Source organism: Lithobates pipiens, unplaced genomic scaffold (assembly GCF_037356315.1).
Source record: "Lithobates pipiens isolate NorthernLeopardFrog02 unplaced genomic scaffold, aLitPip1_a1.2 Scaffold_23, whole genome shotgun sequence".
NCBI classification, from domain to species: domain Eukaryota; kingdom Metazoa; phylum Chordata; class Amphibia; order Anura; family Ranidae; genus Lithobates; species Lithobates pipiens.
In genome coordinates, this window is record NW_027507785.1 from 140,555,247 (window position 1) to 140,580,593 (window position 25,347).

General features: G+C 45.8%; 1 protein-coding gene across 12 annotated transcripts in view; it reads right to left on the reverse strand.

Annotated features, from left to right (window-relative positions):
* Nucleotides 1-25,347, reverse strand: part of TNRC6B (trinucleotide repeat containing adaptor 6B) — a 1,034,757-nt gene that overhangs the window by 688,183 nt on the left and 321,227 nt on the right. For all 12 annotated transcript variants that reach the window (XM_077452437.1, XM_077452434.1, XM_077452436.1 and 9 more), the window contains one exon: nucleotides 10,517-10,604. In XM_077452437.1, the coding sequence (XP_077308563.1) occupies nucleotides 10,517-10,604 (88 nt within the window). The remainder of the gene's footprint in view (nucleotides 1-10,516; nucleotides 10,605-25,347) is intronic.

Genomic DNA, 25,347 nt, shown 5'->3' on the forward strand with positions numbered 1-25,347 from the left:
GCAGCAGCAATCATGATGGATCGAAGAGGTGATAGACTATGTAGAGGTAAGCCAATGAGAAGGGAGTTGCAGTAGTCGAGGCGAGAGATGACCAGCGAGTAAATTAAGAGCTTTGTTGTGTCATTGGTTAGAAAGGGGCATATTTTGGAGATGTAGCAAAGGTTAAGGCAGCCAGATTTGGACAGTGATTGGATGTGGTGCTTAAAGGAGAGTTCAGAATACCTGAACTACACCTAGAACCTTGGCATGTGGGGATGGGCTTATAGTTGTCCCATCAATTTTGACAGAGAGATCAGGGGAAGGGGCATATGGGGGAGGAAAAATGATAAGTTCGGTTTTGGATAGATTGAGTTTGAGGAAGTGGTGTGACATCGAGACTGATATATCTGATAGTAAATTAGTGCTACGTGAGGAGACAGAGCGAACGAGCTGAGGGGTAGAGAAACAGATTTGGGTGTAGTCAGTGTAGAGGTAGTATTGGAAGCCATGGGAGGCTATCAGCTGACCCAGGGAGGAGGTGTAGATTGAAAATAGGGGAGGTCCAAGAACAGAACCCCAACTGACAAAGGAAGAGGACCAGAGGAAGTAGAGTTGTAGGAAACGCTAAAGGTGCAGTTGGATAAGTAGGAAGAGAACCAGCGAACAGTGCAGTTACAGAGTTCAAAGGCATGGAGTTTGAGGAGTCCACATCATGCTTTACATATAACATATATGTATGGAATCAGACATATCCCTCGACTCTCAAATACCCGGCTATACCAGTCTCTGCTATTCCCATGTACAGTCATTGGGAAAGAAGAAAAAAAAAAAATACCAATACTATTTACTTATTACTTTCTACTTTCCCCAGTGCATAGGACCAGTTACTCATGTTCAACCCTGTAATAATCTGTCCTGTATTAGTTGATGATGAGCTAGCCCTGGAACCTCGAGCCACCTCTGCCACATAGTATAGAATTTGTATGGTGCACTCCTATGCAGGTAGGTTAGTTTTTCCCTGATTAGCATGCGATTCACTTGGTCAATCCACTGCTGCCTGGTGGGAACCTTGTGTGTGACACACTATCGTGCTATTAGTTTTCTGGCTACATATAATAACCGGATAATTGCCGTATGAGCGGTTGGTGTCAACAACTCTTCATCTAGGGCACCCAACATGGCTTGGAATGTTAACCGAAAATACAGAAGAGATAGTCTCGAGGATCCCATCCCAGTATCGCTTTAGTTTTGGGCACCTCCAGAACATGTGCAGGAGATCACCATGGTCCCTCGTGCATTTAGGACACAGGGGTGTATCCCGGACACCCCAGTTATGTAATTTAACTGGTGTCCTATAAACCCTATGTAGTAGATAGAGTAGTGATAGTTTGTAGGAGGCCGAAACCCATACCAAAGGGGCGGAGGACAGGCAAAGATTCCAAGTCTCCACGTCCATCGGTCCCAGGTCCGCCTCCCATTTCCGCCGACATGGGAGATTTGCCGAGTCTTCCATTGCATTAAGGAGAATGTCATACCCTCTAGAAATCATACCCTTTCTTTCAGTTTCCATTAGTATCCCTTGTACCCCAGCATGGTCCGTCAGGCGAAGTGGTACACTGCAGGATTGCACTTGTAGCGCTTGGCGCAACTGTAAATATTTAAAGAAGTCTCTGCACGGTATGCCGAATTCAGCATGCAGTTCCATAAAGGACTTCAGCATCTGTCCACTGTACAATTGTGGAAGGTACCGAAGACCTCTCACCCTCCATGAGCCTAAGCCCCTAAGTTTAAAGAGTTCACCATAATTAGCATTTCTCCAGATAGGGGTGAGTCTTAAAAAAAACACGTATCTGTAGCAGCCGTTTAACATAGGACCATAGGGTATTTAGCATGATGATAGTTGGGGAACTCCTGTCCATGTGTGTGTAACCCGCTTCTAGCTTAGCTAATGCCGTGTCCTGATCGTCAAAGTTGTCAAGCATCCTGCGTACCGGATCCAGGGGATCATCCAAACCCCAGCCACCCAGTTGCTGTAGCTGCGAAGCCAGAAAATACGTTCTGGCATGCGGTACTGCCAAACCCCACTCGTCTTTCTTATATTGCAGCGTATGTAGATCAAGTCTGGCTGTCTTCTACACCATATTAATTCCCTAAACTGGGAGTCAATTTTATCAAACCACCGTTTAGGAATCCAGGTCGGGGAATTATGGCAGACATAAAGCAGTTGCGGAGCCCACACCATTTTTATAAGGTTCGCCCTTCCCACAACAGAGAGCGGTAGCTTACACCATGTTTTACATTTCTCCCTGAATTTAAGCAATAAAGGAAGGAGATTCAGAGTGGCATAGTTTGTGACCTCGGGAGATACCAGCACCCCAGAGGAAGGAATGATTTTCCGGACTGAATCATCGGGGACCTCAACCACCAGATCAGGGAGTCCCTGACTGGCTGGATCACCTGGACCTGTCGATCTAGGGACAACGGAGGTTTGTCCCATTTTGTCAAAATCTACTTCTGCAGGACTCTGGCATGGAACTGGGCATAAGGTATTGCCTCGAAGGAGGCTACCATGAGCCCCAGTACTCGCATGGAAAAACAGAGCGACGGCCACTTGTGGTTCATTAGTAGTTTGACCGCAGATCTGAGAGTCTGCAATTTGTCTGAGGGGAGAAAGACCCTTGCTTCCCTGGAGTCCAATAGTAAACCCAGGTACTCCAGACACTGGGTCGACACAACCACCGACTTCTCTAGGTTCAACAGCCACCCAAATTCTCGCAGAGTCTGCATGGTGATCGCCACATCCTCCTCTATTTCTGAGGCGGAAGATGCTCTCAGGAGGAGATCGTCTAGGTAACCCACGATCGCGATCCCACGTTGTTGCAGCAACGCCAATACTGGAGCCAGTACTTTGGTAAAGACTCGGGGGGCTGACACCAGCCCTAATAGAAGAGCCACAAACTGGTAATGGGCTTCCCCGACTTCCAAAACGCAGAAATGTTTGATGCCGAAGGCATATGGGTATGGGCAGGTACCCATCATGGATGTCCAAAGATGCCAGGGAGTCCCATTGATGGAGTGCAGAGACTACTAAGCGAACTGATTCTATTCTGAACCTCTGCACCTTTACAAAGTGATTGAGGGCTTTTAAGTCCAAGATTGGACTTACCCCTTCCTTCTTGGAACCACAAACAGGTTGGAGTAGAACCCCAGGTAGCGTTCCGATTCCGGAACTGGTACAATCACCCCCCGATTCAGCAAGTCCCTTACTGCCCCTAGCAGGGCCCCCCGGCGAACCGGGGGCGCGGGTATGCTGGAGGGGAAGAATCTGTTTGGCGGCCAAGAGAGAAACTATCTTGTAGCCTGTGGAAATCAGGTAGCAGACCCATTGGTTGGATAACCGGGAGGTCCACTGGGCTGCAAACCCCCAAAGGCGACCCCCCACCCGATACGCAGGCTTGTGGTTCCAGGGACGCTTTTGACTGTCCGTGGACGTCCTGTCGGGCTGGGAACGTTTTGTCGAAGCACCGGGCGGATGAAAAAGCCGATTGTGAGCGGAAAAAGAAGGCCCTTGCCTGCGGCGTGGCTCCTTAGCCTTCCTGGCATGTGGGAGTAATGTACTCTTACCACCCATGGCATTTTTAATAATGTCATCCAACGAAGCTCCAAAGAGCCGGTCGCCAAGGAAGGGAAGATCCGTCAGGGCTTTTTTGGATGCCTGGTCAGCAGACCAGCATTTAAGCCAAATCAGGCGCCTCAGCACCACAGCTGACACTGAAGCCCTGGATAACAGAGGGAGAGTATCCAGGGCTGCGTCACAAAACGTACTTAAGGCCTTGCACTAGTTGGTCTGCTAGTTCCACGCAGACAGGGGAGGTGTTTTGCTCTCCCAATTCGCGGTGCAAAAGTTTTACCCACTCAGTCAGTGTCTGAGACATCAGTGCGGATTGCCAGTACAGGTCGCATGGCTGACCCCACAACCGTAAACAAGGAACGAGCCGCTGCCGCGGCCGTCCTATCCGTGGGATCCTTGAATGCAGGAGTCTCCTCTACTGGGATCGTGGTTACTTTATTTAACTTGGATACTGGGGGGTCCACGACCAGAAGAGCCGACCGTTTCTTGAGAAGGCTTTCCTCAAAAGGGGTAACGCACCGCCATGTTTTTGGGGACCGAAAAGGTCCTTTGCGGCCGACCCCATTCCCTGTAGATGAACTTGTCAAAATAAGCCAAATACGGGAACACCTTAGGTGAACGTGCTGGCTTGCGGGACCCAAAAGGGACCAATACATCAGCAGAGGGATCCGCTGGCTCCTGTATATTCAGGGTATCACCCACTGCTGTGATAAGTGCTCCAACAATCGCTTTGTCGCGCCTGGACGGGGAATCATCTTCACTGTCCGAAAGGTCCTGGTCAGCCTCGTCTGATAGGTCAGAGCAGGGGTAACCAGCCGCAGCAGGGCCCGAGTCTGCATCAGAGCTCTCCCACAGAGGACGGGGGGGAGTAGGGGCCTTTTACGCGCACCCTTTCTTCCACGCACCGCCTCTATTTTAGCAACAAAAGAGTTAAGGACCGCCGTCGGGGTGTCCATGGGCACAGCGCTATCCGCAGGAGACCCGGTTGCAATAGCCTGGATTTCGGGGGAAGAAACCAGTTTCTGAAGCCATGCTGACCCTACCCTGTCTGCCACCTGCAAGGGGACTTGGGACAGTGAAGGTCCCACCCTCCTGCTGCTGCCGCATGGGGGGGGATACCTAGCGCCAGACTCACCACCCTGGGACGTTCTGTGAATGTTACTAGCCGTGCCTGTAGTCCCTAGGAGGTTACCCAGTTGCAGAGTGAAGAAACTGTCGGCAGCAGCTGTAAAGAATAGCGGTGAAATGATCTGCAGAGCTTGCACCAGCGTTTAGGGAAGACCCATCCAGCATCCTGTATACACAGTGGACACAGGAAACAGCATATGAGCGCACATGCAAAGCTGTCACAAGAGAACTGCGGTGAAAAGAGCGTTCGGGCTTCAAAAAAATGTCCGCCAAAGCAACTAATAGGAAAATCCTATAGAAAATGGCTGCTGAGGCTCACAAGGGGAACCTGCCTTGCCCACAGTCAAAATGGCCGCCGTACAGCGCCATGAGGTGACAGGAAAAAATCACAGAACAGTGCAGTGAACATTCAGCAAGAACACCTCCACAGACACCTTTTGGGACCCCCCAGACCGGGCCCAGGACCAACGCTAGCTGCACAGAGCCCCCTACAGGTGAGAGACCCAGCAAACCCCACACACCCACTGCCCGCAGCACATGCAGCCACCCCCCCGGAAGGCGGGAAGGAGGGGAGATAGGGACCTGGGAGAGAAGAGAAGGAGGTGAGGTGGCCCCCAAATCGACCTCCCAGGGAATGCCCAGCTGCTCACCCCACCGAAGCAGGGAGAGCTGTACTTACCAGTCCTGAAGAGCTGGGAGACGTTCCATCACAGAACTACTCCTGCGCAGTTACAGGGTAGCTGCTGGCCCGGTATACTGTGATCCAGACATCAGGAGCCCGGTCATATGTATATACCCCGGAGCATTGAAGCTCACCGACCACCTCTGGAGCTGAGGTACATCGTGGATTGCCGAGCCTTAGGTGTGGCCTGCACACGCTCGATGGCCGGACTGGGGAGACTACAAGGATAACTTAACCAGCCTGTCACCCAGCCGGCAGTTGATAGAAGAGCCCAGGATCTTTCATCTTGCGCAAAAAATAGAAAACATGCATCAAAAAAATGGACCAAAGGGCCCGCAGGGATCCTAGGTCATTCTCCTTCACTAGGCAAAATAAAACTGAGTTCTGCCTGGGAGCAGGGAGGGTTGTTAGCACAGGGTCCGCCCCTCGGGGCGGGACTAAAGTTCTGTGTATTGTGTTACATTTTTTGCCTAGTTCTCCTAATGGCAGGCTAACAAACCCATTTAGTTACAAAGAGGAGCTGTGTCGGTCGGTGAACATAAGAGAAACTTTTTTCAAATGTTGTCATTATGGGGTATTGTTTGTAGACTTAAGGACCGCCCACCGCATATATACTACTGCACGAAACGCGCCGTAAAATGACAGGGGGGTGGTGTGACTCTCGTTCTGGGTCGACATCATATGATTGTACCCGAATGGCAGCGCTGCATTACTAGGACACAGCGAGATCCCGATCTCTGGAAAAATCTGCGGCTCTTTAACCATGTGATCAGCTGTGTCCAATCACAGCCGGTCACATGTAAACATGGAAATGCAGGTAATCGGCTCTCATTGCCTCACACTGACAGGGGACATCGAGACATGTAATCAGGGCACTGATAATTTTTCAAAACGTTCAGACAGTTTTTTTGTAAAAAAATAAAAAAAATAAAAAAAAAAATTTAAAAACCCCAGCAGTGATTAAATACCACCAAAAGAAAGTGCAATTTGGGTGAAGAAAATTATAAAAATTTCACATGGTTACAGTGTAACATGACCGCGCAATTGTCATTCAAAGTATGACAGCGCTGAAAGCTGAAAATTGGCATGGGCAGGAAGGGGATAAAAGGCAAGTGGTTAAGGAAAATAATGAATTTAATCCATTTTGAATTAAGGCTGTAACATAAACACAAGGGATCAAAGTCTTTACCAAGTAACTATAGAGCTGTTAGTTTAAACTTCTAAAGTCGGGAAGATACTGGAGAGTTTAATAAAAGATCATATAGATGAGTTCTTGCTGGAAAAAAAAAAAAAAAAAAAGATTTTGAGCAACAGACAGCATGGATTCATGAGAGACAGAAGTTTTCATACAAACGGGATTTCTTTTTATGAGGAGGTACCATATTTATCGGCGTATAACACGCATTTTTCCCCCTTAAAATCGGGGGAAAATCATGGGCCCCCCCGCCGATCTGCGCTCTGTGGAGCGCCGCCGACATTTACCGAGCTGAGCCGAGTGTACTGTGTACTCGGCTCCGCTCTCAGTCACGCCCAGTCCCGCCTCCATGTTGTGTCCATCACAGGAGCCAGGACAAGGGGCGGGACGGGGGCGTTACTGCGAGCAGAGCCGAGTAGCCGAGTAACCTCGGCTCGGCCTATGTCGGCGGCGGGAGGAGCCGAAGATCTCGGCGGCGGGAGGAGCCGAAGATCTCGGCGGCGGCGGTGGGAGGAGCCGAAGATCACGACGGGAGGAGCCTAAGATGGCGGCGGTAAATTTAAAACTAACCATGCTGCAATTTTGTGGAAGGCTGCAGGGGGACAGTGTAGGGCTGCAAGGGGACAGTGGAAGGCTACATTGATGGGCATTTAAAATGTAAGGTTTTTTCCTTAAACTTGCCTCCTAAACTTGGGGTGCGTGTTATACGTCGACTCGTGTTATACGCCAATAAATACAGTAAATAAAACCTTGGACCCTCCAGAGGGGTGGCTGTGGACATGGTATACTTGGATTTTTCAAAAGCGTTTGGCACAGTTCCCCACATATGGCTAATGTGGAGTAAAGTCTACAGGCTTGGAAAGATCAGTTTGTAAATGGATAGAAAACTGGCTAAAAGGTAGACTTCAGACAGTAGTGGTTAATGATTCTAACTCTAACTCTGAGTGGTCTAAGGTTATAAGTGGGGCGTTGGGACCCTTACTTTTTAATATCTTTATAAATGATATAGGGTCTGGGATTAAAAGTACCATTTCAGTGTTTGCAGATGGCAGCAAGCTATGCAGTGGAATAATGTCCTTACAGGATGTCTCCAACTTACAAGTCGACCTCAATGTACAGTTTAACTGGGCAACTAGGTGAAAAATGAGGTTTAAAGGGGTTGTAAAGGTAAATGTTTTTTCACCTTAATGCATTCTATGCATTAACGTAAAAAAACATCTCACCGTGCCGGCGCCCCCAGCCCCCCCGTTTTACTTACCTCACCCCTCGAAAGTCTCGCACTCGCCCCCGCAGTCCTCTTCACCGCTCAGCCTGGCCGCTGATTGACTAGAGTGGATGGATTGAAGGCAGCGCAGCCATTGGCTTGCGCTCCTGTCAATCACATCAAATGACGCGTCGGGGGCAGGGGCCGTGTGATACAGCGAGCGGCTATAGCCACCGGCTGTATTACGGGAGCGCGCCCGCAGGTGCTTCTCACCATTCAAACGAGCTGCACAGTGGAGGCAAGTATAACATATTTGTTATTTTAAGAAAGAAAAAATGTTTTACTTTACAATCCATTTATTGTTAATAAATGTAAAATGATGCACTTAGGGGCTAAGAATATGCATGCATCATACATACTAGGGTGAGTACAACTGGGGGAATCAATGGTGGAGAAGGATCTGGGGGTTTTGGTTGATCATAAGCTTAATGGCATGCAATGCCAAGCTGCGGTTTCCAAAGCGAGCAAAGTCCTTTCTTGTATTAAAGCGGGAGTAAACCCGCAGCTGTTTTTTTTTTTTTCTACCTGCAAAGGAAAAGGCATAATGAGCTAGTATGCACCGCATACTAGCTCATTATGAAATACTTACCTTAGAACAAGGCCCCAACATCTGGTCCGATCCACGCCGAGGGAGCTGACATGCTCCCTTGGCGTTTCTTCCGGGTATCGCGGCTCCGGCGCTGAGTGGCCGGAGCCGCGATATCGTCACTCCCACGCAAGCGCGCGGGAGATTTCATCCCGGCCGGGTCCGGCCACTGCCGGGCTTTCAGCCGAGAATCCCCTTGTGCGCATGCACCGCTGCAGTCAGCGGCGCATACCGAGGGGAATATCTCCTAAACCGTTTAGGAGATATTTTTGTTACCTACAGGTAAGCCTTATTATAGGCTTTCCTGTAGGCAAAAGTAAAAAAAATGAGTATACAACCACTTTAAGAGAGGTATGGACTCCAGAGAGGCATCATTATGTCTCTGTACAAATCATTAGTAAGACTTTATCGGGAATATGCAGTTGAGTTTTGGGCACCAGTTTTCAAAGGATATCAGGGAACTGGATAAAGTGCAGAGAAGGGCAACAAAATTGATAAGGGGCATGGGGGGCTCAGCTATGAGGAAAGATCAGAGGAACTGAATTTATTCCCTCTCTTGAGAGGAGATTAACCACTTCGCACCCGCACTATAGCCAAAAAAGACAGCTGCAGAGTGGACGCCATCTGCCGGGAGGCCGTCCCTGGCCTCCCTTTAACTTCCCCTCTGCACTGGCAGAAGTTCTGTGCTGGCCGCGTCCGCCAGAAACAGCCAGTCCCAGATCGTTGTAAACGGCCAATCACAGCGTCCGTTTACAGCGTGATCGGCGTGCCCAAAGAGAGATGATCTCATATGTAAACATAGGAGATCATCTCTCATCGCCAGCTTTACACGTTGTCTGTGTGAGGAGGGAGAGATGAACAGCTGCAGAGATGCAGCGGTCAGTGTAAAAAAATAAATAAATAATTAATAAAATGAAAATACAGTGCCCATCTGTCCCCACTGCCATCTGCCCCCACCGCCATCTGTCAGTGCCATCTGCCCCCAGTGCCATCTGCCCCCAGTGCCACCTGTCCCCAGTGCCACGTATAAGTGCCATCTGTCATCAGTGCCATATCAGTGTCACGTGTCATCAGTGCCACATATCAGTGCCATCTGTCATCAGTGCCACCTGTCAGTGTCACGTGCCATCTGTCATTAGTGTCACGTGTCAATGCCAGGTATCAGTGCCATCGGTCATCAGTGTCACGTGTTATCAGTGCCACATATTAGTGCCATCTGTCAGTGCCACGTGTCATCAGTGCCACGTCAGTGTCACGTGTCATTGTCCTGGTGCTCCAGGGCCTTCAAAAGTGTAATAGGTGGTCAACAAGTTAGATGTGTAATTTATGCTCCTAGAACACGTGATGGCGCTCCCTGCATGTTGGGACTCTCTATGTGGCCAGACTGTGGAAAAAAAAAAGGACAAAAAATTCATTTGGGTACAGTGTTGCATAAGTAATTGTCATTCAAAGTGTGAGAGCACCGAAAGCTGAAAATTGGTCTGGGCAGGAGGGGTGTTTAAGTGCCCAGTAGGCAAGTGGTTAAGGGGGGATATGAGCAACATGTAGAAATACATTGAATTATTCACTTTAAGGTCATCACAGAGGACAACATTTTTATATTTAGAGTAAAAAATATTTTATCTCCAAACACGGAAAGGTCTCTTCACAGTAAGTGAAAATGTGGAATAGACTCCCCCAGAGGTAAACTGCTTTAAAAAAAAAAAGGCCTGGATTCTTGCCTAAATGTACATAATATAAGTGGGTACTGGCATTTATAGGTGAAGTTAATCCACGGAAAATCTGATTGCCTCGTGGGAACAGGAAGGAATTTTTCCCCTGCTCTAGCAAATTGGTTCATGCTTTGCTGGGGTTTGTTGCCTTCTTCTGGACCAATTGTGGGATTGTATGATTTTTTTTTTTTGTTTTCTACTGGTTGAACTAGATGGACATGTGTCCTTTTTCAACGTAGTAGAAAAAGTGAAGCGCTGTGATTACTTTCCGGATGCAGTGTAAAGACAAAAAAAAAATAAAAAAAATTATTGCCAATTTACCAAAGACCAAAGACTCACCTTCTGAGCAGCGTCTTTCTTTTTCTTATCCTCTTTCTTCCTTTTCTTGTCTTCCATTAACTGTTCTTCCCTTTCTTGCTCCTTCTCTCTAAACAGGAACAGAATGCCCATTTTAATGAACAGTCTTTTACGTCAAGTAAATACATTTTCATTATCATTGTGAAACTCTTACAGGAGTGAAATTCCATTTCTAGGCATAGATTTCCTCTCACTTCATGTTGTCCACCTCGGTTTGTAAGTAGGAGTCGTATGCAAGTCATATATGTAACTCAGGGACTGCCTGTATATGGTAGCTTATCAATTCTTAGATGTGATGACTGGCTGCATTCGTTTTCTTTTTAGGATAGCTCTCTTTTTTTTCACCTGGTGATCTGGCCAGTAAATCTGTATTTTTCAACAGTTCAGTTAAGAGCGTTGGGACCATTTACCACACTGATGGGGTGCTTACAATGATCAGCTTTTATTTAATTCTGTAAAACCTTTAACCCAAAAGAAAAATGTTTTCTGTGAGATCTTTTGAAACTGCAGTGTGAGATGGGAGTTTGGCTTCAAACTGTTAGTGTATCTAAATTTGCTACTACATTTAAACACTACCCTCAGCCAGATTAACAATGCTGCCATTTGCTCTGTCCCAGGGCTCCTTAATACAGAGTGTGGGTACACCAATATAGGTGGTGTGTTACTGGCCAGATCACCAGGTGAAAAAAGGAAAAAAAGCGCTAATGCAGCCACCACATCTAAGTAAATTGCAGTCATTTTGCAGGTAAGGGTTGTCGTAGCACTAGCTATATGTGGTTTGGAATCAGTGTTTACCTGCATGTCAACTACAGCCTGCTCTCCCCCAGAGACCGTGCTCTCCACACACAGACTTCGCCTGCTTAATGCCTGCCATCCTTCCACAATTGTAAGTGCATAAGTCATTGATTTTTGGTGCCCCTCTCTTTCTTTTACATAGTTAATCTGGTTAAAATACGTCCACCCAGTTAAACAAACAGAAAAAAATAAAACCAACACACACACACACACACAAATAGAAAACCTCCACATACACTTCTATTATGCAGTATCCAGTCCCAAAGCCATAGCCCACAATGGCAGCATATCCAGAAGCTAGACGTAGTCTTTTCGCATTTAGAATACACCTTTACCACCCAGGACAGTTTTGAGATTGTTTTGTTTATATTATTAGTCACATTCTGTATTCCGATATTACACTGCCTTCTCCCATTTATGACAGCTTGTGGGCAACTTGTGGTTATTTCACCATTTGACTGATTATTTCCCTATTGCTACATTATTTCCGATTGGGTTTATCCCCTCAGAAGGCCCCTTTGGTGGTTGCATCATTGAACCTTGGTTCACACTGCTGTGGGATTGAACTCGCACAATTTCATACCTGAATTTCAGGTCAACTTGGGGTGATCTCAGAGACATCTGTGTGGGTTCCTGCACAGATGTCTATTGAAAGCGCCAAAAATAGGCTTTTTTGACTTGCCGTGAAAATTGTTTCTCTGAGTTCATTGACAGACACAGCCTTCTTTATTCAGAACCATAGGGTTATAACGCCCCCTACTGGAGTACTACACTAGGCAGAGAAAAGATTTGGCTATGCCCATGGGCAGTCCTAGGTGATACATAACTGAAGGCCTATAGCAGAGAGAGTTGTGTATATCACCTAGGACTGTCCATGGGCATAGCCAACCTTTTTTTTCTGCCTAATGTCCTAATCCTGTAGGGGGCGATATAACCCTATGGTTCTGAATTAAGATGGCTGTGTTTGTCAATGAACTCAGAGAAACAGATTTTATGGCAAGTCAAAAATCCTATTTTCTCACTCGTTCATCGACAGACACAGCCTTCTTTATTCAGAACTATAGGGATGTCCCAAAGCACTGACAAACATGAGGTGTGGGGCAGCCAACAAAAAAACAGGATAAGCAGACAACCTGGAGCTCAGCGAGAACAACATGGAGCCCACCTGACCAGGTAAATTTTTAAAAAAAAACCTTCATGAGGTTACAGGACCTCTAGACCGCAGCCTGCAAAACCTTGTGGCCAAAAGAAGCATCTGCAGATGCCAGCACATCCACCTTGTAAAATGTTGTGAAAGTGTACACCGACGACCAGGTGGCCGCCTTGCAAACTTGTGTTGCTGTCGCCTGATGACGGAAGGCCCAGGAGGCACTTAGCGTCCGAGACGAGTGCGCCATCTCCGGGAAGGGAGGAACCTGACCCTTGATATAATAGTCTGCCTGATCCATCTAGAAATGGTCACCGAGGAAGCAGATAGACCCTTCTTTGGTCTGTTCATGATCACGAACAGGGAGTCTGACTTTTGAAAAGACTCCGTGGCCACCAAATAGACGCCGACAGCCCGCACCACATCTAATGTATGCAACACAAATTCCCAAGGATGTTGCGGCCTGGGACACAGAGAAGGCAACACGATGTCATTTAAATGGAAATCAGAGGAGAAGGAAAGGACGAAGCACCACCTTGTCCCTATGAATCACCAAGTAGGACGCGCGACAGGATAGCGCCACCAACTCTGACACCCTGCGAGCAGAAGTAATAGCCACCAATAAGGCCACCTTCTGTGATAGGCGTGAGCAGGGGAATTTCTCAAATATTTTCAAATGGAGGCTTCTTTAGAACCAAAAAGTACAAGATTCAAGTCCCACGGTGGCAAGGGAGATCGCACCAGTGGAACCACATGTCATACTCCCTGAATGAAGGTATGCACCAGGGAATGCAAAGCCAGGGAGCGCTGGAAGAAAACCTCCAAAGCCAACACCTGGCCCTTGACAGTACTCAAGGTCAAATTCTTTTCAACACCCCTCTCTCTGAAGTAAAGTCAAAATCAGAGTCACCAAAAAGGAACGTGGATGAAACCCCACTCACTCAAACCATGAAATGTATGCTTTCCACGTTCCATAAAATACCTTCCTGGAAGTAGACTTTCTAGATTTGAGCAGCGTCGGAATCACTGACGCAGATAAGCCCCTATTATTTAAAAACCTGGCTTTCAATAGCCAGGCCGTTAAAGTCAGCGACGGTAAAGTAGGGTGGAAGATCGGCCCTTGGGATAGCAGATCCTCCTTGAGAGGCAGCCACCAGGGGGTGTCTGCGACCAGATGCACCAGGTCGACGTACCAGGACTGACAAGGCTAGTCCAGGGCCACAAGAATGACCAGAATTCCTTCTGCTTCGATCCTGCACAACAGCCGTGTCAAAGCTTGAGAGGAGAAAAGGCGTAGATCAGATGACACTGGCCCCACGGAGCAACCAGAGCATCTGAGGTTCCAGAAGGTCCCAAGACCTGGCAACAAACCACTGCACCTGTTGATTCAGGATGCCATCAGATCTACCTCTGGAGATCCCCAGCGTAGACAGATCAGTTGAAATACCTCCAGGTGGAGGGACCACTCCCCTTGGTCCAATACTTGACGACTGAGGTAATCTGCCTGCCAGTTGTACACCCCCGGAATGTGAACAGCGTAGATGGCCGGGACGAAACGCTTTGCCCACCGTAGAATGCCGGCTACTTCAAGGCCAGCTAGCACACTCCTTGTTCCTCCCTGGTGGTTGACATTGTCGTGGCATCCTCTGATTGGATCTGTACCAGGAGCCCATGAAGTCGATCCGTCCAATGATCCAGACAGAGTCTGATTGCCCAGAGTGCCAAGATGTTGATAGGTAGCCTGGATTCCTCCAGCATCCAGAGACCCTGAGCCGAGCTCACGCCCAGGACTCCTCCCCACCCAGTCTGGCATGGGTGGTGACCACCATCCAGTACAGCAGAAGAAAGGTTTTTCCCTGCCAAAGAGCTGGCGAACAAAGCCACCAGATCAGGGACCCTTCTAGAGACTCAGAACATTTGTACCATTTTAACAAGATCTCCCTTTGCAGGGGTCTCGTATGGAACTCAGCGAACGGGACCACCTTGCACGTAGACACCATCAGGCCCAGTACCCGCATGCAAGTCATCAGGGAGACCCACCTGCTGGACCGCAGCAAGCTGGCTGCCACCTGGAATTTCTGGAGTTTGTGCTGCGATAGGAGTACTCTAGCCTGAGCGGGATACAGAGTCAGACCCAGATAAACCTATTTCCGAACTGAATCAACGCAGACTTTTGGTAATTTATTAGCTATCCAAAATTTGCCAGAGACAGTGATCTCCGCGTCGCCCCTTGGGGCCGCAGGGGACTCTGCTAGCAGCAAAAGATCGTCCAGGTAGCCCAGAACAGCAATAAAGCCCAGAACAGCAATTCAACACTGGCTCAGCAGCGCCAGAATCGGGGCCAACACTTTGGTGAAGACTCGAGGAGTGGAGGTCAGGCCAAAGGGTAATGCCGCAAACTAATAATGCTCCTCTCCCACGGCAAAGCGGAGAAACCACTGGTGCTGTGCACAAATCGGAATGTGCAGGTTGGCATCCTTTATGTTGATGGAGGCAAGAAAGTCCCTCTGATGAAGAGATGCCACCACAGAGCGAATGGACTAAATTATGAACTTCTGCACCCACACATAGCGGTTCAGGGCCTTGAGGTCCTGAATCGGACGTACTGTACTCTTTTTGGGGATCGTAAATAGGTTTGAATAAAAGCCCTGAAAATATTCTGACACCAGTACCGGGACAATCACACGTTGGAGCAACAGGCCTTGCACCGTGCCCCGGAGGGCTAATAAGCACTCTGGAGACAGATGCAAATTGGATGGAAATTTTTTTTTCTTGGGGGACAAGTCTGTAATTCGATCTTGTAACCAGACAGAATCACTTCATGGACCCACTTGTTTATCAGAGGTCCACGGGCCAGGAAACCAGGGAAGACGTCCCCCCATCCGGACTGCGGTGAGGAAGTCTGCGGTCTTCTTCATGCTGAAGGAACCTTATCTGGGGGGTCTGAAGAAGCCTGCTCTCGGTTTGCGCAACCAGGGCCACCTGGGACCTACCGAGGGGGACTTGGAAAGACTTTGAGCCTTTGTCAGTGGACCCTGAGGGATGACAAAACTTTGTGTGTCAAAAAGGAAGGGCCATACTTGCAACTTGGCTCCTTCCCAGTCTTTGACTGTAGAATAAAAGTACTTTTCTCCCCGTGATACTCTTAATGATATAATCCAGAGTAGCCCCAAAACAAACGATCGTCTTGAAAAGGCAGATCAGCTAGGGCCTTTTTAGAGGCCTGGTCCACAGTTCAACACTTAAACCACAATACCACCCTGAAGCACTACCGCTGAAACAGATAGCTTCTAAAGCAAGGGAGCTGCATCCAAAGATGGATCACAGAATAACTGCTGCCCCTGGACCAGTTGGTCCGCTAATTCCATGAAGGCAGGAGGAAAATGGTAACCTTCCAGGTCACGGTGAAACAGCTTCACCCATTCTGTCAGCATCTGCAACACCAGAGCAATAGCCAAAACCGGCTGAAGTACCGAACCCGCAATATAGATCATTCAGAGACTCTGCCTTCCCGTCAGCCGTGTCCTTAAAGGCCAGAGAGTCCTCAACTGGAATCATAGTGGTTTGTTCAACCGAGAAACCAGGGGATCCCCCATAGGTGGAGTTGTCAATTTTTTAAGCAGACTTTCCTCAAAGGGATAACATACAGTGAAAAACTTTTGGATCAAACAAGGAGCGTTTTGGACAGTCCCATTCTTTATAGACAAACTTTTCAAAAAAGGAGGGATAAGGGAACACTTTTGCTGCGTGAGGCAACTTGTACATTTCCTATACAGAAGCAATCAATGCGTCCACTAGTGCTTTCTTGTGCGCAGACATTGAGGCAGAGGAATCATTCTCAATGTCTGAAAGATCTAGGAGTGCAGCCACAGACCCTGCAGGGTGGGCCTTGTCCAAGGCAGCCAAATCAGATTCAGGATCTGATGAGACAGATGAAGCAGGGGAAGGTGGAGGATGCTTATTGCTAGTCTGCCACCCAAGAGCCACCTCCACCCGTGACATAAAGGACTCCAGGGCCACTGTCAGTGCGTCGACGGATGACTGGGAGCCAGAGGAACCTGCAGCCTCTGACAGGGGGTCAGGTGGGGAAACATGCTCCTGAGATTCCATAGGAGAGAAAAAAAAAGAAAAGAAAGAGAGTGCCCCACACCAAGAGTAACCACTACAATGGGGACACTCCCCACACCGGTAGTGGTACCGAACCACTAGGGCACCTCACAGCCTGCAGCAGGAACAGGAGGGATCCACCAGACTCCCCAGCATAGCGCTTGCCGCCTCAGATGTAGACCTGCACACAGGTGGCACCCAAGGGAGAAGAAAACATAGGAGTCAGAGGCCAGGTTAAAAGGAGATGCTTCCACCTGCCAAAAAACGCGGTCCTGGGCTACACAGTAATGGTCGCCATTGCCTGAGTCAAAATCCACCATATCATGGCTGCCGAGCTACACAAACATGGCCGCCGGCCATAGGAAGTCATCAGGCACTAGGGAAAAGGATGCCAGCAACGGCAAAATGGCCACAGGCCGTGCTACATGAGACTATCACAGATGCAGGAGAACCCTGTAGCCTGATAACGTGAGAGAGAGAGAATGCGAGGATCCGGATCCAGTGCCCCCCCCCCCATTCGTGATAAGTGGTGATCTGTACACCCTGGGAATCGGTGCTGCGCCGCAAAGTCAGAATCGCATTAACGTGAACCTGGGCCAACTATCTGTTGCTCATTGTTCTGGATCACGCACCAGCAGCAAGTTTATTTTCTTCTTTCCATATTCTGAAAATTTTACAAAAAAAAAAAAAAAAAAACACTATAGAAATTGGAAACTTTAAAAAAATACAAATATGCAATTACATCGCTTGGCCCCCCCCCCCCCCCGTAGCCGATGTGAATGCCCGGTGGTCACAAATACAGGCTCCCGCGATCGCTGCTTACACACGGAGAACCGGGACATGTGTGTAAACAGTTTCCAATCCTCTGAGGGGAGGAGACACAGATCCTCTGTTCAGAGTATGAACAGGGATCTGTGATCTCTCCTACGCAGTCCCATTCCCCTTCAGTTAGAACAAACACTAGGGAAAACAATTAACCCCTTGATCGCCCCCTAGTGTTAACCCCTTGCCTGCCAGTGGCATTTTTACAGTAATCAATGCATTTTTATAGTACCGATCGCTGTATAAATGCCAACGGACCCAAAAATGTGTCAAAATTGTCCGATGTGTCCGCCATACTGTCGCAGTCACGATAAAAATCGCCGATCGCCGCCATTACTATTAACAAACATATTAATCATAAAAATTAGAGGTCAACCGATATTTGGAGTTTTTTTAATTAATCATCATCGGCCGATTGTGCTGTTAAAAAAGGCCGATGATACCTTCAGCGCGGCTTGCAAATGACTTCTGTAATAGAAGTCAATGCAAGTTGCCTGAAGACATCAGTGAAGCGACTTGTTTCCTCTCTGGGCAGTCTGCCAAGAAAAGAGTAGAGAGATACAATGTTTTACACTTCTGAATGAATTCAACCATTTAAAGATAAATCTTTTCTGACACTTGATGCTTACAAATAAAAATCCTGTATTTTCTGCTAGAAAATCACTTAGAACCCTGAAAAATTATATATATATTTTTTAGCAGAGATCCTAGGGAATGAAATAGCGGTTGTTGCAATATTTTATGTCACACAGTATTTGTGCAGCGGTCTTTCAAAACTTAATTTTTTTGGAAAAAATACACTAATGATTTTAAAAAAAAAAATTTAAAAAAATAATAATAAAAACAGTAAAGTTAGCCCATTTTTTTCATCCAAAAGTTTTGATTACCTGTTATATATATATATATATATATTTTTTTTTTTTATCCGATTCATACATACAAGTGAACTGATTGGATGTTTGTTTTGTTTAATAAATGTTTAAATGTAAGAAATTTTCTGTATTACTTAAGGCTGCTTTCACAATGGAGTGGGCAGGCTCATGGTAAAACGCTGCCAGTTTTAGCGGCGCTATTCGGCTGCTAGCGGGGCACTTATAATCCAGCTAACGGTGGAGGAAGGGGTTAAATGTGCCCGTGAAGGGCCTCTGCCAAATCGCATTGCAGGCGCTTTGGCAGCGGTGCCCATTTATTTCAATGGGCAGGAGTGGTGGAGGAGTGGTATACACCACTCCAAAGATGCTGCTTTCAGGAATTTTTTAACGTCCTGCCAGCGCATCACCTCAGTGTGAAAACACTCAAACTTCAACAAAGACTGCAGGGGAGCCGTTTTGCAGGCACTTTACAGGAGCTATTTTTAGCCCAAAAGCGCCTGAAAAACACCCCAGTGTGAAAGGTGTCTGTTAGATTTTATGAGATGAAGGGGGAAAAAAAAAACATATCGGCCCAAAAAAAAAATCGGCTTCATATAATCGGCCATCGGCGATTTCTAAATATCGGCATCGGCCAGAGAAAAACACATATCGGTCGACCTCTAATAAAAATGCCATAAAACTATTCTCTATTTTGTAAACGCTATAACTTTTTGCACAAACCAATCAACATACGCTTATTGGGATTTTTTTTAACGAAAAATATGTAGAAGAATACATATATGCCTAAACGGAGGGAAAAATTTTTTTTATATATTTTTGGGGGATATTTATTATAGTAAAAAGTAAAAGATACTGCGTTTTTTTTTTTTTTTATGTCGCTTTTTTTGTTTAAAGCGCAAAAAATAAAAACCACAGAGGTGATCAAATACCACCAAAAGAAAGGCTCTATTTTTGGGGAAAAAAAGAACATCAATTTTGTTTAGGTACAATGTCGCACGACCAATGTAATTGTCAGTTAAAACGACGCAGTGCCGAATCACAAAAAGTGCTCTGGTCAGGAAGGGGGTAAAATCTTCCAGGGCTGAAGTGGTTGAAGAATGAAAATTAACTTTTTTACCCTAACATTATTTGAGTGTTCATACCAACATAATAATCTGCCTTTACATAATTTTCTTAAACACAGCTTGCAATTTATAACCTGGTATGTCTTATCACTAGGTTACACATTTCTCTTATCTTCATTTTAACAGATCCTGCTGCACAGGGTAGATTATGTAGGGGTAACCACACCCAAATACCCATGCCAGACAGAATGCAGGAGCATCCCCACTGCATTCAGCATCATCCAAGGTCACCAAGCAAATCCACTAAACATACCAAAAAAAAGATTACACTCCAAAAGTACCTGATGCAAACAGACAATGAATGTTCCTTAGTTTTTAGTTTTAAACTCTAAGCTGATGCAACACTAAATAAAAATATCCTGCATTTTGGTTTGAAATTATTCTTAGCAGAGAAACAAACAAAAAGTGATTTGAAACTTTTTTTTTTTTTTAAACTAACACGTTTATACTTACCTGTGCTGTTTAATGTAATTGCACAGAGTGGCCTGAAGGAACCGTGCAGTGTTATGCCATCATAATATTCTAGTTTGGATATTAGCACATTATGGCAGACTTGCCTTTAAAATGGAGCCCTCCAGTGCTGTACTGTTAACGCTCTTGGAGGTCTCATCTTTGCACTCTGCGGCCGTTTTAATGACCGGGCAACGGTTATTTCACTCCAGCGCATATGCACAGGAGTCATCATAGTGGCACGGCACTGATGTCATCTATTGTTGATATGAAGATCTCTTGAATGGTACATGTTTAACCACTTGACCACTGGGCACTTAAACACCCTTAATAACCAGACCAATTTTCAGCTTTCGGTGCTCTCGCATTTTGAATGACAATTACTCAGTCATGCAACACTGGACCTATATGAAATTTTTGTCCTTTTTTTCACACAAATAGAGCTTTCTTTTGGTGGTATTTAATCACCGCTGGGTTTTTTATTTTTTGCGCTATAAAAGAAAAAATACCGAAAATTCTGTAAAAAAACGAATTTTTCTTTGTTTCTGTTAGAAAATTTAGCAGATTAGTAATTTTTTCTTCATACATTTTGGCCAAAATTTATACTACTACATATCTTTGGTAAAAATAAGTACAAATTGGTGGATATTATTTGGTCTTTGTGAAAGTTATAGAGTCCACAAGCTATGGTGCCAATATCTGAAAATTGATCACACCTGAAGGACTGACGGCCTATTTCAATTCTTGAGACCCTAACATGCCAGAAAAGTACAAATACCCCCCAAATGACCCCTTTTTGGAAAGAAGACATTCCAAGGTATTTAGTAAGAGGCATGATGAGTTTTTTGAAGTTGTCATTTTTTCCCACAATTCTTTGCAAAATCAAGATTCTTTTTACTTTTTTTTTTTTTTTTCACAAAATTGTCATATTATCAGGTTATTTCTCACACACAGCATATGCATACCACAAATTACACCCCAAAACACATTCTGCTATTACTCCCGAGTATGGTGATACCACATGTGTGAGACTTTTACACAGCGTGGCCACATACAGAGGCCCAACATGCATGGAGCGCCATCAGGTGTTCTGGAGCACCCAGGACAATTCTGACATTTCTCTCCTACATGTAAAAATCATCATTTATTTGCTAGAAAATTACATAGAACTCCAAAACATTATATATGTTTTTTAGCAAACACCCTGGAGAATACAATGGTGGTCTTTGCAACTTTTTATCTCGCACGGTATTTGCGCAGTAATTTTTCGAATGCTTTTTTTTGGAAAAAAAACAGTTTTGTGCTTAAAAAAAAAAAACACAGTAAAGTTAGCCCAATTTTTGCATAATGTGAAAGATGAAGTTACGCTGAGTAAATAGATACCTTATATGTCACTCTTCAAAATTGCACACGCTCGTGGAATGGCGGCAAACGTCGCTACTTAAAAATCCCCATAGGCGACGATTTACATTTTTTTTACTGGTTATATGTTTTGAGTTACAGAGGAGGTCTAGGGCTAGAATTATTTCTCTCGCTCTAACGTTCGCAGCGATACCTCACATGTGTGGTTTGAACACCGTTTTCATATGTGGGCGGGACTTACGCATGCGTTCGCTTCTGCATGCGAGCACATGGGGACAGGGGCGCTTTAAAAAAAATATTTTTTTTTATTGTTCATTTTACTTTATTTATTTTAGTTTGACATTTATTTCCCCAAAAATAATTTTTTTGATCACTTTTATTCCTATTACAAGGAATGTAAACATCCCTTGTAATAGGAATATGGCATGACAGGTCCTCTTTACAGTGAGATGTGGGGTCAATAAGACCCACATCTCACCTCTAAGCTGGGAAGCCTGAAAAAAAAAAAAAGATTCTGGCTTTGATCGTATTAGCGATTCGGTAGAAGCACCGGAGGGCGGCGGGAGATGTCTATGGCTGGGTATTGCAGGGTATCACCGACTATGGCTGGGTATCTCAGAGCATGGTGTTGCAGAGTACTGCGTTGCAGAGCATTGCAGGGTATTGGCGGGTGTTGCAGAGCATTGCAGAGTGTTGCAGGGTATTGGCGGGTGTTGCAGAGCATTGCAGAGTGTTGCAGGGTATCGGCGGGGGTTGCAGAGCATTGCAGAGTGTTGCAGGGTATCGGCGGGGGTTGCAGAGCATTGCAGAGTGTTGCAGGGTATCGGCGGGGGTTGCAGAGCATTGCAGAGTGTTGCAGGGTATCGGCGGGGGTTGCAGAGCATTGCAGAGTGTTGCAGGGTATTGGCGGGTGTTGCAGAGTGTTGCAGGGTATTGCAGAGCGTTGCGGAGTGTTGCAGGGCATTGCGGAGTGTTGCAGGGCATTGCGGAGTGTTGCAGGGCATTGCGGAGTGTTGCAGGGCATTGCGGAGTGTTGCAGGGCAATGCAGAGTGTTGCAGGGCAATGCAGAGTGTTGCAGGGCAATGCAGAGTATTTGCAGGGCATTGCAGAGTATTTGCAAGGCATTGCAGAGTATTTGCAGGGCATTGCAGAGTATTTGCAGGGCATTGCAGAGTATTTGCAGGGAATTGCAGAGTAATGTAGACTATTTGCAGGGAATTGCAGAGTAATGCAGAGTATTTGCAGGGAATTGCAGAGTAATGCAGAGTATTTGCAGGGAATTGCAGAGTAATGCAGAGTATTTGCAGGGAATTGAGGGGTTAATTTTCGGTGAGCAGCGATGTGGGCACTGCAGATGCAGCCCACATCGCTGCTGACACCGATCTCTTCCCCCTCCGCTGTACCGATCGGTACAGAGAGGGGAGGGAGGAACCGGCGTCATAACATGACGCCGGCTTGTTTACAAGTGATCACTCCGTCATTTGACGGAGCGATCACGTGGTAAACGGCCGCGATGAGCGGCCGTTTACCGTGATTCGTGATGCGCCGGGTCCACTGGACCCAGCGGTCACGGATGCTCTCGTGTGCGCGCCCCAGGGGGCGCGCGAGAGCAGAATTCTGGGAGGCCGTTAATTAACGGCCTCTCAGAGTTAAACAACCGCCCTGAAGCCGTTAATCGGCAATGGGCGGTTGTTAAGTGGTTAAGAGATATTACCCATCCCTACAGGTAAGGAATGCCATACATATACCAGTAGGTACAAAGTTTATATCAGTTTGACTGCTTTCACACTGAGGTGCGTTACAGTGCTAAAAATAGCGCCTGCATAGCGCCTGTAAAGAGTCTCTCTCTCTCTCCAGTGTGAAAGCCCGAGTGCTTTCACACTGGAGCTTGCAGGACAGTAAAAAAAAAAAAATCCTGCAAGTAGCATCTTTGCAGTGCTGTTGGAGGGGTGTATACACCGCTCTTAAAGTGCCCCTGCTCATTGAAATCAATGGGGCAGCGCCACCGAACAGCCGCTGCAGCCATCTTTCCTGAACATAGAATATATGCACACAGTTAAAAAGCATTATCAGGTAAATGGTGTTGCGCTCCACAAGAATAAATCAATCAAATAAAATAAATGAATAAATACTTATAAATAATACAAAAGAATAGCTACATATAACTATTCAAAGCTTATTACTTTAAATCTGCACCTTCTAAAGTGCATTAGTGCCAACCAAACAATGTTCAATCAAATGCAATGTGGATAACCAAGTACTCCAAATAAAGTGCATGCAGTGAAAATAAATTAATACTGAAAATGCAAATAAATTCAAACAGTAAAAAATAAATAATTCCTGAAAATATAATAAAATTCTAGATCGTGTCTCAGTCCATAAGGTGCATACAGTGAATACGATTACAATAAATTGTGTCTCAATCCATAAAGTGCATCCAGTAGTATGCCATGAAGTATGACATGTTGGGTATGGGCTAATTTTACTGCTGTCTTATTTTTTTATTCAAAAAAGTGAATATTTAAAAAAAAAAGTGAATTTTTGCTTTTGGCAAAAACGCATGATTATCATCAATATATTACTGCAATAAAAGTTTTAAAGGAGAGCTCCAACTAAAATTACAATTAGACATATGTTTACAGAGGATGGGTGGTACCCTGTACTGTACTCCAAGATAAGGAATTTAGTGAAATTTTGAGTCAAATTTATTTTATCCTAATCATACAGTACAGGACACAGGGTTGATATTCATAGATCTTGGGATGTCCCCAAGCAATGAATAAGATGTCTCCAAGACAGCTGCCTGGTACGGGGATGCTAACCCTGATATCTACATCATGGCTTAAACAGTAATATTTAACCCCCCGCTAGTAAAAGAGCTGTAAGAAGATAGCGGAGGAGCCCGGGAGAAGACACCGGAGACGACGTCGGAAAGCGGGAGACGATGACGGGGAGTGGGCGAAGAGGCCGAACAGAGCGGAGAAGTCTGAACAAGACCCCCAGAGCTGATTAATAAATTACTTAAAAAAAAAAAGAAAACATAACACAGGTTTTTAATCAACACTTTTTTTCCCCAGGTGAATTGGTAGGGGTACGATGTACCCCTTACTCATTCACATAGGGTCTGGTATGGATTTTGGGGGGATCCCCACACCGTTTTTTCGGCGTAGGGGGGTTCCCCTTAAAATCCATGCCAGACCTAAGGGCCTGGTATGCTCCCAGAGGGGGAACCCGTGCCGGTTTTTTTATTTAAAATTTGGCGTGGAGTTCCCCCTCAAGAGCTGATTATTCTGTGAGGGGGGCGACATTGTCGCTTCAATATAGATGGAGCTCCGACTTGGAGGTGATATCCATTGAAATCAATGGGTACAAGTCGCCTAGAAGTCGGATTGAAGTAGTACAGGAACCTTTTCTGAAGTCGGAGCGACTTCAGTAGTGTGCATTAAGACGGCTCTCATTCACTTACATTGATTTTTACAGGTAGTGCGACTTGAGGCGACTAGGGGCGACTTGAAGTCGGATCCAAAGTTGTCCCTGTGTGAATGGAATCTAAGCGTCAGCAGCTACAGTATTTGTATAGCTGCTGACTTTTAATTTTTTGGGGGGAGACTGGAGCTCCTCTTTATGTGCAGGGTGCATTTGTCAGGCAGCAAAAATAAAGCTTAACCATACATTTTTGCAGCCCCCACGCAAAGTCTAAAGACCAAAAGACATTGTTCATGCGGAGTATACTACAGCAAGGCCATGTTTAGCCAATTTAAAAATTTACTAATTTGTGTTATTTATTAACTCAACCCAGTATAAGCTTTTATATTAAGCAGGAATTTTCTAAAATTGTGTGTTTGTATCTGCCAATAATGGTTTTAGTGTATATTTAGCGACAATATTGTTTTGATAAACATTTGCGCAAATACCGCAGGGCCTAAAAAATCTGTAGAATCTTTTTATTCTAGAGTTTATATGCTTTTATAAAATATATGGATTTTGGGGGTCTTTCACAAATCCCGAAAGAGAAAAATTAAGACCTTCATAATTTTAGAGAAATTTGGATATTTACATTTTTGGGTACATTCGATTTTCACCATTTTCCAAAAAAGCGCAATGTAAAAATAATTTTTTTTGTAATTTATTAA